This window comes from Nanorana parkeri, unplaced genomic scaffold (assembly GCF_000935625.1).
Source record: "Nanorana parkeri isolate BGI_ZX_2015 unplaced genomic scaffold, ASM93562v1 scaffold71, whole genome shotgun sequence".
NCBI lineage: Eukaryota > Metazoa > Chordata > Amphibia > Anura > Dicroglossidae > Nanorana > Nanorana parkeri.
In genome coordinates this window covers 2678256-2694429 of record NW_017306339.1, presented here as the reverse complement: position 1 = coordinate 2694429, position 16174 = coordinate 2678256, and the positions used below count along the sequence as shown (strand labels likewise).

General features: G+C 40.2%; 1 protein-coding gene across 1 annotated transcript in view; it reads left to right on the top strand.

Moving 5' to 3' along the window:
- The window catches only part of NALCN (sodium leak channel, non-selective), a 30380-nt gene extending 16064 nt beyond the window's left edge, over positions 1-14316 (top strand). Inside the window, exons 6-11 of the mRNA XM_018576612.1 lie at positions 2902-3017; positions 7783-7940; positions 8463-8613; positions 10027-10173; positions 12485-12602; positions 14020-14316. Of these exons, the coding sequence (XP_018432114.1) occupies positions 2902-3017; positions 7783-7940; positions 8463-8613; positions 10027-10173; positions 12485-12602; positions 14020-14213 (884 nt within the window). The 3' untranslated portion in view covers positions 14214-14316. The remainder of the gene's footprint in view (positions 1-2901; positions 3018-7782; positions 7941-8462; positions 8614-10026; positions 10174-12484; positions 12603-14019) is intronic.
- Positions 14317-16174: the final 1858 nt, after the last annotated feature.

The window sequence follows — 16174 nt, the reverse complement described above, 5'->3', positions numbered from 1 at the left end:
ATGTGGCACCATATCAAATGCTTTGGAAAAGTCCACATATACTACGTCCACCGCCCGCCCTCCATCCAGATCTCTACTCACCTCTTCATAAAAGGTTAGCAGGTTGGTCTGGCAAGAACGATCCTTCCTAAATCCATGCTGGTTATCATTTATTATGCCATGATCCAGAACGAATTCCACTAAGTAGTCCTTAATAATTCCTCTAACAGTTTACATACTATGCATGTCAGACTAACTGGTCTATAGTTCCCCGGTTGGCATTTTGACCCTTTTTTGAATATAGGTACCACATTAACCCTTCGCCAGTCGCTTGGCACTCTACCAGCCATTACGGATTCCTTCAAAATAAGGAACAATGGTCTTGTTATCTCCATGTTGATTTCCTTGAGTACCTTGCGATGTAGATTATCAGGTCCTAATGCTTTATTTGCATTTAGTAGTTTAAGCCTATGTTGTATCCTGGTTTCAGTCAACCACTCAGGTGTATTTCTTGTTAAATTTTGTGTTTTATCATTTACATTAAACCCGTCTTTTTCCTCGGTGAATACCGATGAGAAAAAAGTATTTAGCGCCTCGGCCCTCTCCCTATCGTTTGTGACTAGCCTCCCATTTTTGTCCTTTACTGGGCCTATCTGTTCCTTTCTCCCATTTTTACTGTTTATGTATTGATACAAAATTTGGGGATTCCTTTTACTAACCGTGGCGATTTATTTCTCACATTCAATTTTAGCTGCCCGGACTACCAGTTTACATCTTTTATTACATTCTTTGTAGTTTTGGAATGCCAATACTGTCCCCTCCATTTTATACTTACCGTGTTTCCCCGAAAGTAAGACCTACCCCAATAGTAAGACCTAGCGCTATCTTCAGTGATTTCTGTAATATAAGACCTACCCCGAAAATAAGACCTAGTTCGGTGGTAGGTCTTATATTGCTGAAATCCGCTAGGTCTTACTTTTGGGGTAGCGGCACATGAACGTTCCCCTCTTGCTCCCCACTACTATTTTTAATTGTACCTGTTACGGTTGGTCCATTCCTAATTGGATCACCTTGGGCAATTAGATTTACCTTATTGACTACATTTAGTATGTTCTCTATGTTGGCTTGATTAACTACTTTGACTATGTTGACTGGAGTGAGCCCACTATCTAATTCTGTATTTTTTCCTTCTGTGTTATCTGTCACGATTGGTTGTTTAATATTTAATTTTTTGGTTCTTATTTTACCCTCCCCCCATTATCTAGTTTAAAAGCTTCTCCAGTCTTTTAACCATTTTTCCACCCAGAAATGCTGCACCTTCCCCATTAAGATGTAGCCCGTCTCTGCTGAAGAGCTGGTAACCGATTGAGAAGTCGGCCCAGTTCTCCAGGAAACCAAAGCCCTCATTCCGACACCAGTTCCCGGAGCCACTTGTTAAGTTCCCTCAACTTCCGCTGTCTGTCCGGAGTGGCTCTTGGCACTGGCAGTATCTCAGAGAATACCACCGTGGAGGTCCTTTCCTTCGGCAGCTTAGTGAATAGACCCTGTGACGGACCACCTGGTACCTCGACTGGGTACCTCCGTCAGAAATCAGCTTCCTCTCCGATGGAACCCGAATTCCAGTGTCCTCAGCCCAAACCTGCCTAATAATTGGACAAAACCAATATATTAGGACAGAATGGTAACCTCCTCAATCATCAGACAACACCAATGTTGAAGAGTAAATCAAGAACTGCTTTATTGAGGAAGAGCACACAGAGTTTATACCTCACACCATCAGATAAGCATTCATTGTTACATGGAGCTGTCCCCTCCCCCAGACAGCTAGGTGCCGCATTGGATTGTCTTAATTAGAGAGGAGCTTAATCCCATCACTGTAAACAATGGTCACTCCAGACAGCCTGCTGCCTTTAGAAGAATGGTTCACATCAAGTCACATAGTGATCAGCTCTCTGCAGATAAAATATTAACTGTAAACACACACAGCACACAAAGTTCTCTGGGGTAATAAACCTCTGCAGCCCTTTGGTCCGTGGTCAGTAGGAAGGAGGCTAGCCCTCAGGCTCCTCCAGTAGCCCCAGTGATGGTTCAGTCTGTCACAGACCCCTAAGAGATTATGTGACCTGATACCTTAAAAGACTACAGACCATTTTTTATTTTCTAGCAGTATTCTAGCAGGCGGACCCTTTTAAAGTGTAAGTCCAACCCAAAGTTTTCTTTTTAGTTTTGGATAAAGTGGGGAAAGATTAAATCTACTGTCAGGTTGTTACTGTGATCTGGGGTTCCATTAGAAAGATCTCTTCTCACTTACTATCATAGTGACAATGGTTTTACCAGACAGAAAATGACTAAAGATCTGCAACAGGGACACCGCAATAAAAAGTTGACTGGCATTCTAATCTTCCTCCTATTTAACTAATAAAAATACATTTTATTGCTGTCGGTGTTCTTTGTTGAACATTTTCCCTTTCTCCCTGTATAGTAAAACTGGAACAGTAAATAAGGGGAAACCTCTCTAATGGAGGCCTGCCTAGTAGCAAAAATCTGACTGTGTTTCTGATCATTCCTATATTCTATCCAAAACTAAAAATAAACGTTTTTGAATGAACATATACTTTAATCACAGTCCTTCCTTTGCAATGTATTGGGTTGAATGAGTATCAAAAGAGCCATTTGTGAAAAAGAGGTTGATCTAATGGTACAATATGTTTAAAATCAGTTGTACAACGTATCCCAGAACACAGTCCAAAAAACACAATGATTATTCGTATTTAAACTGATGTCAGTTTGACTTCTATTATTAACCCTATTGATACATTTTAATATTTCCTCACATCATTCAACCTGAAGGACTTCTATATATTTTTTTTTTGTTTTGCTTATTATTTTTCTAATACTTATTTCTGTTTATTTTTGTTTTAGCCATAATTGTAGAAAACTTCTCTTTGTTCTACTCAACTGAAGAAGATCAACTGCTAAGTCCTAATGATCTAAGACATTATCAAATAATATGGAATATGGTAGATGACAAGAGAGAGGTACGATGTTTTGCAAATTTCTTATGTTGCCCAAAAAAACTGCACCATTTCTGGCAATAGAGGATCATTTTGGAAAACTGGAGAAAGACTGGGAAATAAGTGATCTGTTGTCCACAACAACCAGTCAGGTTTTCATAATTAAATCCAAATAACAAATCCAGGTGCTATGAGCACCAACTTAGTTTCTGAGTTTTAGATACATTGCCAAAATGGCAGATGAAATCTGTCAAAGACAAGGAGCTGGCAAATATGTCTAGTACTGATGGTTTTAAAGCTACTGTACAAGTTTTGCTACCAGTCAACTAATCTCTTAACTTAAAACACAAAAGTAAAACATTATACCTTCATATGTTAATTTATCACTAAGCAATATTAGAAATTAAGGATGCACCGATACCGTATTAGCACAGTGCCTCTTAATGATACACAATAATGCTCAAAATTATTATAAATGCCTTTAGAGTAGGATGCACTGATACCGGTTTTTCAGTATTAAGTATGAGTACCAATATTTTTGGCTTTCTGGCTAATCAGGAAGCCGGGGGTGGTTAATGACTCACCGCCCAGCTTCCTGATTGGCCAGCTTCCCGATCAATCATGTAATTACACGCCGCCCGGCTTGTACCGAGGTCACAGGGGAACAAGGAGCCAATCAGGAAGTCGGCAGCATGTAATAGACTCGGCCGCCCGGCTTCCTGATACCGGGCTTTCCGGTATCGGGATAGGCATCAGGAGAATTACTAGTATTGGTATCGGTGCATCCCTATTAGAAATATTATCATCAGCAGGAGAGCCCTTAGGTTCTGCACCATGTTTAAATGTTCCTATGGTACCCCGTTAAATCAAATAAATGTGCTCTCTCTCCTTGTGGGAGGGTTTAGTGGTAGTCTCTCTGCAAGCTTTTGCTTTTTCTTCTTTTGTAAGGTATTCACAAAACACAAAAATACACACCTCCAACTGCTGATTTGCCACTGTAGCTGTTCAGACGAAACAGGTATCTTGCATTACATATCGTGGTTTGCCCATACCCAGTGGCGTCACAAGGGGGGTGCAGGGGGTGTGGCCCGCACCCGGGTGACACCATTGGAGGGGTGACACCAAAATTACTTAGTCATTTTGGTGTCACCCCCCTCTGAAAATTGCGCACGCGCGCGGTGACCTCTCGGCGGGGGGACACTCGGTCCGGGTGTCACCAAACCTCTGGACACCCCTGCCCATACCACTGCTCTGTAAAGCGAAACCAGAATGCAGCAAAAATCTTTCCAAAGGAAAATTGTATTGAATCGACTACCTTACAGGCTTACATACACATCATGCAGGGTGGTGTAGTAAATTGGTGGATGGCGCCAACGTATAATCATAGTAAACTAAGGATCGTCACCAACACACCTTGGCATAATGATAATCCTTTCCTTTATTCACATAAGCAATCTTCCAAATCCTAATCCTCCAAAGAAGACACTTGTTCCTACCGTAACAAGAGAGGATTTTCCCTAATTGGAGATATTTCCTCTTACTTCCTGTTGTTTCTTCAGGACAAGATGTAAGGTACTTCTCCCCACTGGGGCACAGATAACAAAAAAACCCAACTTGATAGGTTTTTAACTACATAATCCATCACTAAAAACAAAACGTTTTGCCTTTAAATATACGTTAAAGCCAAGTACACTGTATTTTCAGTGAACATAAAATTTGAGTTATTATTGAAGTATTTTCCTTAACATTATTATTTTACTATTGATTTTACAATTCAGTGTGCTTGCTTTTCTGTATTCTTTAAATTGTTTTAACCACTTCGGTTCCCGCATTATTAAAAAAAATAAAGAAATAATACTAATGTGTTGTTTTATTTTTATTTTTACTTTCTGCTTTGGATATTGCTTTTGCTGATATTTTAGGGTTGATTTAATAAATAGGCTGTTTACTTTGTAAGGGAATTTTCACTTTGCAAGGAAATGTTTCCTTAATTTAAAGTATAATTAAACTCTCTTTTTTTGCATAGATCTACTGCTAACAAGCAGTAGATCTATGCAAAAACATAAAAAAAGAAACCAAAAAGGTTATTACTAGGGCTGCGGAAATTAACGATTAATTTCTCGATTAATCGTTAATCTTTTTGATCGCTTAAATTATTTTTGATCACTAATGAAAATACTCACCTCTCCGTCGGCTTCCTGGAGTCCTGTCGCAGATCCGGTGATGTCACGGTAATCAACGTCACCGGACTCCTCCCCCCTTCCCCATGTGGCTCCGTCGGCTAACGGAGGGAAGGGGGAGGAGTCCAGTGACGTCGATGTCTGTGACGTCACCGGATCTGCGACGGGACTCCCGGAAGACCCAGAAGCCGGCGGAGAGGTGAGTGACACTGCATTTTGATGCCACAAGCCCCCAGTGAGATGTTTTAGATAATTTTAGATGCAGAGCTAAAATAAATGAAATCATCCACTTCCACTGCTTTAGGCATTACAGTTTTTGTTCACAGCTGTGGTACAGGGAGGATCTTTAATTCATACCCAAACTATCCTGTTAAATAATGTGGGCTAAATGCTTATGGTTAACTAGTACTCATACGTATAATAAGGGTACGCTTTTCCAGAACTAATGAAGCTGTTTAAATAAATAATTTCTATAGTGCTGACAATGCTGTGCTTTTACATACTGCACATTCACATCAGTGCCTGTCCAAGAAGCCTACAATCTAAGGTCCCCATGTCACATACTGTCACCAGACTCCTCCCCCTTCCCCAAGTGGCTCTGTCAGCTAACGAAGGGAAGGGGGGAGGAGTTCGGTGACGTCGATGTCCGTGACGTCACCGGACTCCTTCCCCCTTCCCTTCGTTAGCCGATGGAGCCACTTGGGCTGGTGATCTGTCGACACTGAGAACTTATCGATTTCTGCGACTGCCTGACTTCCAGTTTCGGTAAAACTAAGAGGTTTGCCCAAGAAACTTCTTCTGCACGAGCGCCAGCCAAGGCATTGGCCTAAACACATACAGCACAGCAATGAAGTAATAAAATGAACTAGGATCACACTAATCCAGCACGTTATTATTCTGAGTTGCCCCACTCAACGGCGGCCATATTGAGTGGGGCACGTGAGATTAATAACGTGCTGGATTAGTGTGATCCTAGTTCATTTTATCACTTCATTGCTGTGCTGTATGTGTATAGGCCACTGTAGTTGGATCTGTATGTGCGTTATAATCAAAATTTATAAATTAATTGATAAAAAAATATTTAGATTAATCGAACACGAAAATTTTAATCAGTAACAGCCCTAGTTATTACTTACCTGTGTCTCCGCCACTCATTCCTGTCCAAAGATCTGAAGATTCTTGAGTGACTGAGTAGGATGATGGGGCAGGAGCATGCGCAGTACAGATCTTTGGCTGGGAGATGAGGAGAGACAGTAGAACTGAATGCAGCCGGGAACATGCACTTCAGAGAGACACCATGGGACAGGAAGAGACAGGAGTCTGCGGTGGATCAGTGACTGGCACCAGCGCTGGAGGGATTGGTGAATACAAGTGGAAGGGAGGAGATGATCAGATCAAGAGGCACCATTTAAGGTAAGTCCTTAACCACTTGCCGTCCGCCTGTTGTAAAAAAACGGAAGGACGGCACTGCAGCATTGGCGGGTTGCCGTCTCCAGACGGCATTTTTTTTCTGCTCGTGCGTGCCCCCTAGCGGGGACGCACGGGCAGAAAAGACCCGACCAATGCAAACACCCGTTACCGGGTGTTTCACATATAGACGATCGTCGGCTCCATAGCCCGCCGATCGTCTATATGTGCTCTTTCCCCCGCGCGGCCGCCGCCGTTTTTTTGCCCTCTTAAAGTACCGCAGCGCTGAATACTGAAAAATGGCCTGGATGGGAAGGGGGTTTAACACCGCGGATGTCAACTGGTTAAAGCATCATGGGGGGAGAAAAATATCTGCGACTTTAGATAATGATGTGGAGCTCTGCTGACTTCCATCATGTAATCATGTGTATGCAAAAATACTGTTTTTTTTATTTCCTTGCATGTGATTGAGTATTCTTTACAAAGTGAATTTTCACCACATTCACTGAGCTAAGGGAAAATGTCTGTGCAAAGTGAACAGCTTGTTTGCTTTATACATCAACCCCCTTTCCCTGGGCTCACAAAAAAAACCCCATATTTATCAGCATTGGTTAGGTGTAGTATGTATCTTTATGGTCTGTTGCCATAGACAGCACTCTGTTTTGCTCAAAGACCAAGCAAACGTCATTTGAAATGGACAGGGGTTATATATTGAAGAACAGCTATAGAGAACAATAGCAGTCCCTGTCTGCCCCATGGTACAACCTGTACTTGCTTGTATACTCTATGGCAAGTCTTATCCTCAACTTTATATTTTCACTGCTGTGCAACAGAATGGAGCCAAACCTCATCCATTTCGGGTCCTATATTCTCCCTTCCTGGGGCATCAAGCCCATCTATCCTGCTTATGGGCTGCTAAGAAGATTGAGGATATGGGAAGGGGGTTTGCCAATTTTAACACAAAATGGCAGCATTTGCCTATTAGAGATTACTTTACTAGTACATTTCAAGAAGAAGAGGTAAAGGTAGGTGTAGGAATTGTAGTGCTACTATCATTACAGTCAGAGAAGCTTTAACTAAAGGGAACTTATTCTTTAACAACAATTAAAGGTCTCTCTCATAAACTGCTCTATATGCTGAGGTAAAATAGTTACATAAATCTTAAATGACTGAATGCCCTCACATCTTGTATGTATTTGCAGGGTGTCATTCCAGCATTCCGTGTGAAGTTCCTCCTGAGACTGCTGCGTGGCCGACTGGAAGTAGACTTGGATAAAGATAAACTTCTATTTAAGCACATGTGCTATGAAATGGAACGCTTACATAGTGGTGGTGATGTGACTTTTCATGATGTGCTCAGGTAATCTCAATTATATACTGTAAAATTTGCTAGAAAAGGGAACCCCAATGAGTGCCACATTTATAGTTATCACTTGCACCACACAACTATCTTCTGTTCTTGTCTGCCTCTAAGGCTTATTCCTGTACATGAAGAGACTTCAGATGATCCAACTCCCTCCCATGTTTTTAGAAGACATCTCACTTATGGAAAAAGCCCACAGAAAATACCATATCCATACTTTGGAACCCATGTCATCTTTGCAGGGACAGGCTCAGCTGGAATTACAGTTTTCCTATCATTGCCATCTTTACAGAATACATTTTCAAGCATTATCAAAAAAATGGCTGTTTTGCATAATTTTAAACACATTCAAATTTTTCATACAAAATGTGTGACTTAATTTAATCCACTCACCACTCTTTCTCCAAGCCCTCATCCAACCCCAAGCCACCATGGTCTGCTGTCTTAAAATTATGAGAAAAAAACATTTAATTGTAGGCAATTTTGAGTGACCAGCTATTACTTATTTTTTTCCTATAGTATGCTATCATACAGATCAGTGGATATCAGGAAGAGCCTTCAGCTGGAGGAGTTGCTAGCAAGGGAACAACTGGAGTATACCATTGAAGAAGAAGTGGCTAAACAAACCATACGTATGTGGCTCAAGAAATGTCTCAAACGTATAAGAGCAGTAAGTAAATCAGATACACCAAAAATTTTTTGCTAAAGTGTGCATGTAATTATATTCACATTTAGATATGGAAGAGTTTATCATTTATCGGGAGTTTCATTTATTACTGATGAAATGTGTTGCTTTTCTGAAACATTGAAGTGTTATTTTGTTTTCTACTGCCACATTGCCCTTCTATTTGCTTTACTTTTTTGGTGGGGGTATCAAGACTAAGCCAATTAAATGCTTTAAACACTTTGATATAAAATGGATGTGAAACAAATAGGTGAACATATAATCACTTTGTAGACTACTGTTTTCTACTTGAAATTGTAAATACATCCTTTGCAATACTAAAACCCAGGCCTGGGAAAAGAGGATGGCAGGGGGTGAACCTGCCCTGGCCGTGATGTTTTTTTGTGAAGGAGGCTGCTGGGGGCTTGCTGGTGCTATGTTCTCCAGTTGCCCGAATGGCCATGATATTGTAACTTCTGTCATTCAAACAACTGGAGAAAGGCGCGTAGAGTAGGGGTTGTGACAGCTGCAGGAGGAAGGATTCTGCTCCCTCCCAACTTCAATAGCAACCTATTGTGGGATGAAGAGATTGGGCAAATGGGGCACCTGCTGAGAACAGACCTCCTTCTCAGTATGGGTGCCTGCCAGGGCACTTGGGCTTTAAGACTTTTTTAACTTAATTGAAATATTTACTGTATGTAAGAACTATTGTCTGTACTTAGCATCAAAGCAATAATTCAGTTATGTATTCTTCCGGGTTACTTTTATTGGGTTACTACCAAACACCAAGAGTTAGTCATCATTTTAGGTTTGAAAGCCTAATCCACCTTTTTAAAACATTTAATAAATGCTCATTAATGCATATTCCTAAAAAAAATATAATGTATTAAATTTCTCAATTGAAGCCTGCAGAGCACTGCAACTGTAATCACTGTGCCACAGCTGCAATGCACAGGCTCTTGCATTGTTTTAATCTTAGCCAAAGATCCATATGGAGGTGCAGACCTTTTGATATGTGGCTGGAGGAAGAAAACAAGGGAAAAGTCCCTGCCTTTGTTTTAGGGGGATATATGAGTCCTTCTACTGCAGTGGCAGATGCGACATGTAGTCTTCTCAGTCACAGATCCCTGTGTGGGTGATGCCACACATAGCCATGCTAAGTTCAGACAACTACAGGCCCCCCCATGGTTCAGGTAAGGTGGGTTGGCTTGAGGGTGCGGGGTTGGGGAATGCAATCAAATATGGGTGTAAAATTAAACATTGTCCCAAAGGTGGACTATGCCTTTAACAAAAACAAAACCTCTCAGACATATAATGTATTGTCTCTACTTTTTGCAGTTAATGCAGTCACATTAAAAAGTGGTATATGCAAGAGTTGTTAACCTTTGATTTTATTGTGTGTTCTGCTAATTTCTTCAGAAACAACAACAGTCCTGCAGCATCATTCACAGCCTTCGAGAGAGTCAGCAACAAGAGCTTAGTAGGTTCCTAAATCCTCCCAGCATTGAGACAACACAGCCCAGTGATGATATGAGCCTCAATAACCAGGATAATGCACAACCAGAGGTATTAACTTCTAATGATGTCATCTAAGAATGGTCTAGGGTAGTCCTAAATGGTGCAGCCTGCCCACAAGATGTTAATGATGAATACTGGAATGAAACAGATTAGCAAACCATGTTGCCATTCAGTTAAAGTTTAAAGTGGCACTAAACTCAAGAGTTGAATCTTAAAGATGCATACAAGTACCCTAACTGTTAACAAAAATGTCCCTTAGTCTCATCATAGAATTCATGCTGACACTGTCCTTCCTACTGCAGGGTGTCTACTTTTGTTCCGCATGGTCCCTGTCGGTGTTGTCACACACCGTTCCAAGCTTGCTCCCATGATGGAATACAATTTCAATAAAAAATTAAACTAAGTAAACTAAACTTGAAATTTTATTTCTTTATGGGAGCGATCTTAGAATGGTGACTACTTTACAACACACAGGGAGCAAGTGGAACAAAAGTAGCCACCCTCCAAGAGGAAGGACAGTGTCAGCAGCAATTCTGAAATGATCAGAGGATCGACAGCTGAGTGACGCACAAATAAGGTACAGTACTGTTAATAGTTAAGGTATGTGAATTCATTTTTAAGGTTTGACGCCTGAGTTTAGTGTCACTTTAACTGGTTGTTTTTCGCCACCCATTGCAGTAGTACAAGAAGAACATATTCCATAGTTGAAGCATGAAATGTAATTTATTTTAGAACAGATACTTCTAAATGGTGACCTTTATTAAATGATGTCAAAACATAATTGCTAAAGAACACAATGGATTTTTTTGGGTACGAAACTGATTTCTCAACAGTGTCCTGAAAATCATAATTGAGCTTATTGCTGCTGGCACCTTGCCATTGCAGTTTAAAAGCATGTTTTGTCCAAGTCCAGTTGAAAGAACCTTTAAAAAACAGACGTTACAGAAACTGCTTCATCAAAGGAGAAACTATTTACTAGACGTTTTCTGTAGTCCAGGTTTAGCTAGTTAGAAGTTCAGCTGCCAAAAAGTCTTGTTTGAAAGTATGAAACCCAAATCTGCCACATCCTGGAGGTTTGGAGACTGATTCTCAATATCAGTATTCCGCTGTTGAAAGTATGGTTTTCTGCTCGAGCTGTCTTAATCCTGATTTGTTTTTCAGTCTTTTAAAGTAGATCTAAACCCTAACTGTATGCATTCTAATTGCTGAAACACTGTGTATCATAAACAACATTTTAAAAAAAAACAGTTTTCACTTTTTTAACCTCTTTTGATTCGCTACTAATCTCCTGTGGCCTTTTTCAACCGTTTACTGTGCACATGCACTTAGTCTAGCATGGGTACATTATTGTTTTTGTTTACTGAAAATGACAATGATGGGCCATGCCATGTAATGTGTGACAGCATGGCCACTTGTAGTCTTCACCCAGTGTGACAACCACAGCAGAAGAATTCAAAGACAGTGCTATCACCCTATAACGGTAAGTGGCATTAAGTGGTCAAGTGCCATTACCTTAACAACAGGATAAATGAAAGATGCATAATAAAAATTGAAAATAACTTTTGAAAGTGCATTAACATTTTAAAGCTTATATGACATATAAGTGAGTGGATATATACATGTTTGAAGACTCAAAAGTTTATCTCCACTACTTCACTTTCAGTTCTTGCATCCATAGAAACCAGGATAACTATATTTTTTATTATAAAACATGATGTGGCTAAATAAATGACTTTACAAAACGTATTGAATGTTTAGACCACCCTATATACGCTGTTCACCTGTGGTATCTACTTCATCCGTTGTAGCCGATGAGAGACAGAAGAGTGATTTCATTATTCCCTGTCACTCACTCCATAATGATGGCATTTGACACAAGATACTCCTCTTACCTCACATGATTGCAGGGCTCATTCACACCAGCGCTGTTGGGCTGCATTGGGCTGCATTGGGCTTCATTGCCCAATGCAGTCCCTAGGCAAAGACAATGCAAAAAGCCTAGAAAAAAACACTGTGTTGGTGCGCTTTGTGATAAAATTATACAGGCATAATTTTATTGCAGTACAATGGGCTGCAGCACGTACAATTACACAGAAGTAAAAAAATGGAAGAAAAGCAAGCACTGCAATGCATTATAACAACACATTGCAGTGCAGGTTTACATTGCACACCAGCGCAGATGCATTAGGTGCTATGCATTATGCACTGTGTGGTGTGAATAAACCCTAATGATGACTGTGTTATGTTCTGGATTTGAAGCAGGATATAAAATATTCCTAACATAATAATATGCTTGCATTTAAGGTTTACAAACATATATTCTTATAGTTGTTTTTTTTTTGTTGCTGTTTATTTGTAGACAAGTAGTCAGCAGCAGCTTCTAAGCCCAACGCTTTCTGACAGAGGAAGCTATAGACAAGACTCAATTGAAGCTGGTAAACGTCTGAGAAGATTTGGCCAGTGGCACCTACCATCAGGTAAAACAGCTTCTTTAAAGAGGTGATAAAATAAATAATATAAGAGGTTACAATAAATAATAATAATAATAATAATAATAAAATACAGGTTAACCATAGACATTAAAGATGACAATGGGCTTTCCGTCCATTACCTTTTCACTGTACAGCACTGTATACTAAGAAAGCCAAAAATGTCCTCTATACTAACTACTTTCTACAAACAAATGGATTAGTTCCTTTTTTCTTTTCTTTATTCTTTAACATTTGCTCTCAGTCATGTATCACTCAGTTTATTTTAGTCATTAATTCTTTTTCTGTGAGGCAGAGACCTTTGCTTATGTGGCACAAATTAGTGCTGGCCAGTGATCTAATACCAACAGGGTTATTAACAAAAGGGTGAAGAGTTTGGAGAAGGCAGGAGACGTGCACAATCTAGGACAACATAGCTGAACTGGAAAGTGAGCTGGATTGGAGAATTTTGCCAAATCAGCTATGTTGTCCTACATTGTTCACTTCTCCTGCCTTCTCCAAACTCTTCACCCTTTTGTGAATAACCCTGCAAATCAATGTACTGAAGGAGTGCAGTACAGACAGCAGGAACTGGGAGTGCAGTACAGATAGCTGGAGCTGATAGTGCAGTACAGATAGCTGGAGCTGGGAGTATATTATAGAAAGCAGGGCCGAGGAGTGCAGTACAGACAAAGGAAGCTAGGGGTGCAGTACAAACAGCAGGAGATGGTACGCAGTTTGGATAGCGGGAGCTTGGAATGCAGTACAGATAGCTGGAGCTGGGAGTGCAATACAGAAAGAGTAGGCGAGGAGTGCAGTACAAACAAAGGACGCTGGAAGTGCAGTGCAGACAGAGGGAGTTGGGCATACAGTACAGACAGCAGAAGCTGTGAGTGCAGTACAGATACCAGGAGCTGGTAGTGCAGTATAGATAGCGGGAGCTGGGAATGCAGTACAGATAGCTGGAGCTGGGAGTGCAATACAGAAAGAGTACGCTAGGAGTGCAGTACAGACAAAGGAAGCTGGTAGTGCAGTGCAGACAGCTAGGGCTAAGAGTGCAGTACAGACAAAGGAAGCTAGGTGTGCAGTACAGACAGAGGGAGTTGGGAGTGCAGTACAGACCGCAGCAGCAGCTGTGAGAGCAGTAGAGGCAGAGGTAGCTGGGAGTGCAGTATGGAGAGTGAGAATTGGAAGTACAGTACAGAAAGTGGGAGCTGGGAGTGCATAACAGGCACTGGTAATGAATGCATTACAGAAAGTTCATATTGAATAACTAGGAAGAGGCGTTGGAATGATTTTATAGCTCTTATATTAAAAAGGAAAATACAGAAATGTATCAAACATTTTTGCAAGCCAAGATATTATCAGCAGTTTCCATAACCAGTTTACCCATGCACATTAGTACATTCTTTTCCATTTTTTACAGCACCAAAACCTATAAGTCATTCTGTATCTTCTGTCAATTTGCGCTTTGGTGGTCGCACCACTATGAAGTCTGTAGTGTGCAAGATGAATGCTATGTCTGATGCTGCTTCTTGTGGTTCAGAAGTCAAGAAATGGTGGACGAGGCAACTTACTGTAGAAAGTGATGAAAGTGGAGATGATCTACTCGATATGTAAGGACAATGAAACCAAAACTCAAAGCAACTGCGCAGATTACCTTTTATAGTGGAAAATGATGTGTACTCATTATTACTAGGTTGTCAGTCCAAAGGATGCTTAATGTCAAGTGAGCAAATTCAAATTCTGTTAATCAGGAATACTGAGTTCAGAGTAAAATAGTGCATGTCAATAATGTGAATAAAATGGTTAAAAAAATGGTTGTTGACATGTGCCAGGTTCTTAGCTAAAGCTGTCTGTAGACATAAGATGGCAACAGTTGTTCCATCAAACAATCAATACATAAATATGCACAGTTACATCAGCTGCAAGTTTGTGCATCAAGCAGACCTTATCTCAAAAGAATAATAGCAGTTAGCTGGAAAAATCCATTTTAGGTAATTAATTCAAGATCAAGTGACAAGGTGGTGTTTCTAGAGGGCACAGACTTATGGATATATGACCATTTCCCAATCCAATCAATGGTCACCTTAAGCCTTACTTATGAAAAGTGGTGTCCATACCAACCTGTTTGCTTCCAACTGTCAAATCTGCAGTGTAGAAGTGAAATTGAGACATGATTCTTATTAGTTTATATTATCTGAAAACATATTTTCCATGGATAAGCATCTCATATGACTTTAACAGCATATACTGCAAGACTCCTCAGTATAGGCTATGTTTACAATCTCCAGATCATTACATATTATTCTAACACCATATGTTTACTACAAATTATTCTCTTTAACTGTGACATACAGCCTTGTACGTTGGCCAAAAACCTGCCAGCATTGACTGTTGTACATGTATTTATCTTAAAAGTAATTTTGCCATGTTACTGAATTGCTCATTAACTTATATATTGATCTACATGTAAAAGAATGTCTGCCACCCAAAGTATGTAAGTGTTAAAGGGACACATCTCAGTCATTTCATGTTTTTTTTATGGTTACTTAACTGTCCACAGTTTCTCAAAAATGTTCTTGTTAAAGCTTAAAGGTTAAAAACAAATCAGAGGAAATAATGTGGAATTATTTGTGTCATTTCTTTTTTATTATAACATGTATAATGTTAGTAACACAAATGCCTTTATATGTATACATATGAAAGATAACTATTATGTTTATTATAATTATATAATAGTTGGATATACTTGGAATTCTTTGCTTGTAAAACTTGGTGCTGTGCTGGCTAACATGCCTGCACAGATGTCTAACCTGCCATTAATCTATGGGGCAAAGGTCACCACTTGGGTAAAAAAATGACCTGGACACTATGGGGTTGATTTACTACAGGCAACTAGCCTGCTCACTTTGCAAGGAATTTTGCACTTTTCAGGGGAGGTTTATCCTCAGTTAATGAATGAAGTGAAGCTCTCCTGACTTCCATCATCCAAGCATGTGCAAGCAAAAATACAGTTTTTTTATATTTCCCTTGCACATGATTGTGTATTCTTTGCAAAGTGAAATTTCACCAAGCTAAGGGCAAACTTCCCCTGCAAAGTGAACATCCTTTAGTAAATCAACTCCTATATGTGGTTTGCAGGGACATTATTCAGCAGTGCATGCTATTGTAAAGCCACTTCAGTTGTCTAACGCACAATACATCAGATCAGATTGAGTGCAAAACATCTATTTTTTTTTTCAATTTAGCCATAAAGAATATATTCATTACCCATCTGTTGTGTTAGGAAACCCTAAAGCTAGCTATACATAGGCAGATAGCTCACCCACAACAACATAAAGGTGCCCATACACTTTACAACCCTCGCAAGACTTTTGTCTTGCGAGGGTTGTAAAGTAATTTTAAAAAACGTACGATCTGCCCATCTTGAACAGGCAGATCGTACTTGCGATCATCGCAAGGCCGCCCCCCTGACTGCAATGAGGGGCGTGCTTCCGATGACTGTAAACGGGCAGTGTGCGTGTGCGCACACCGGCCCGTTCGGCAGTTGTCGAACAAGCAGGTCACTAACCCGCCCA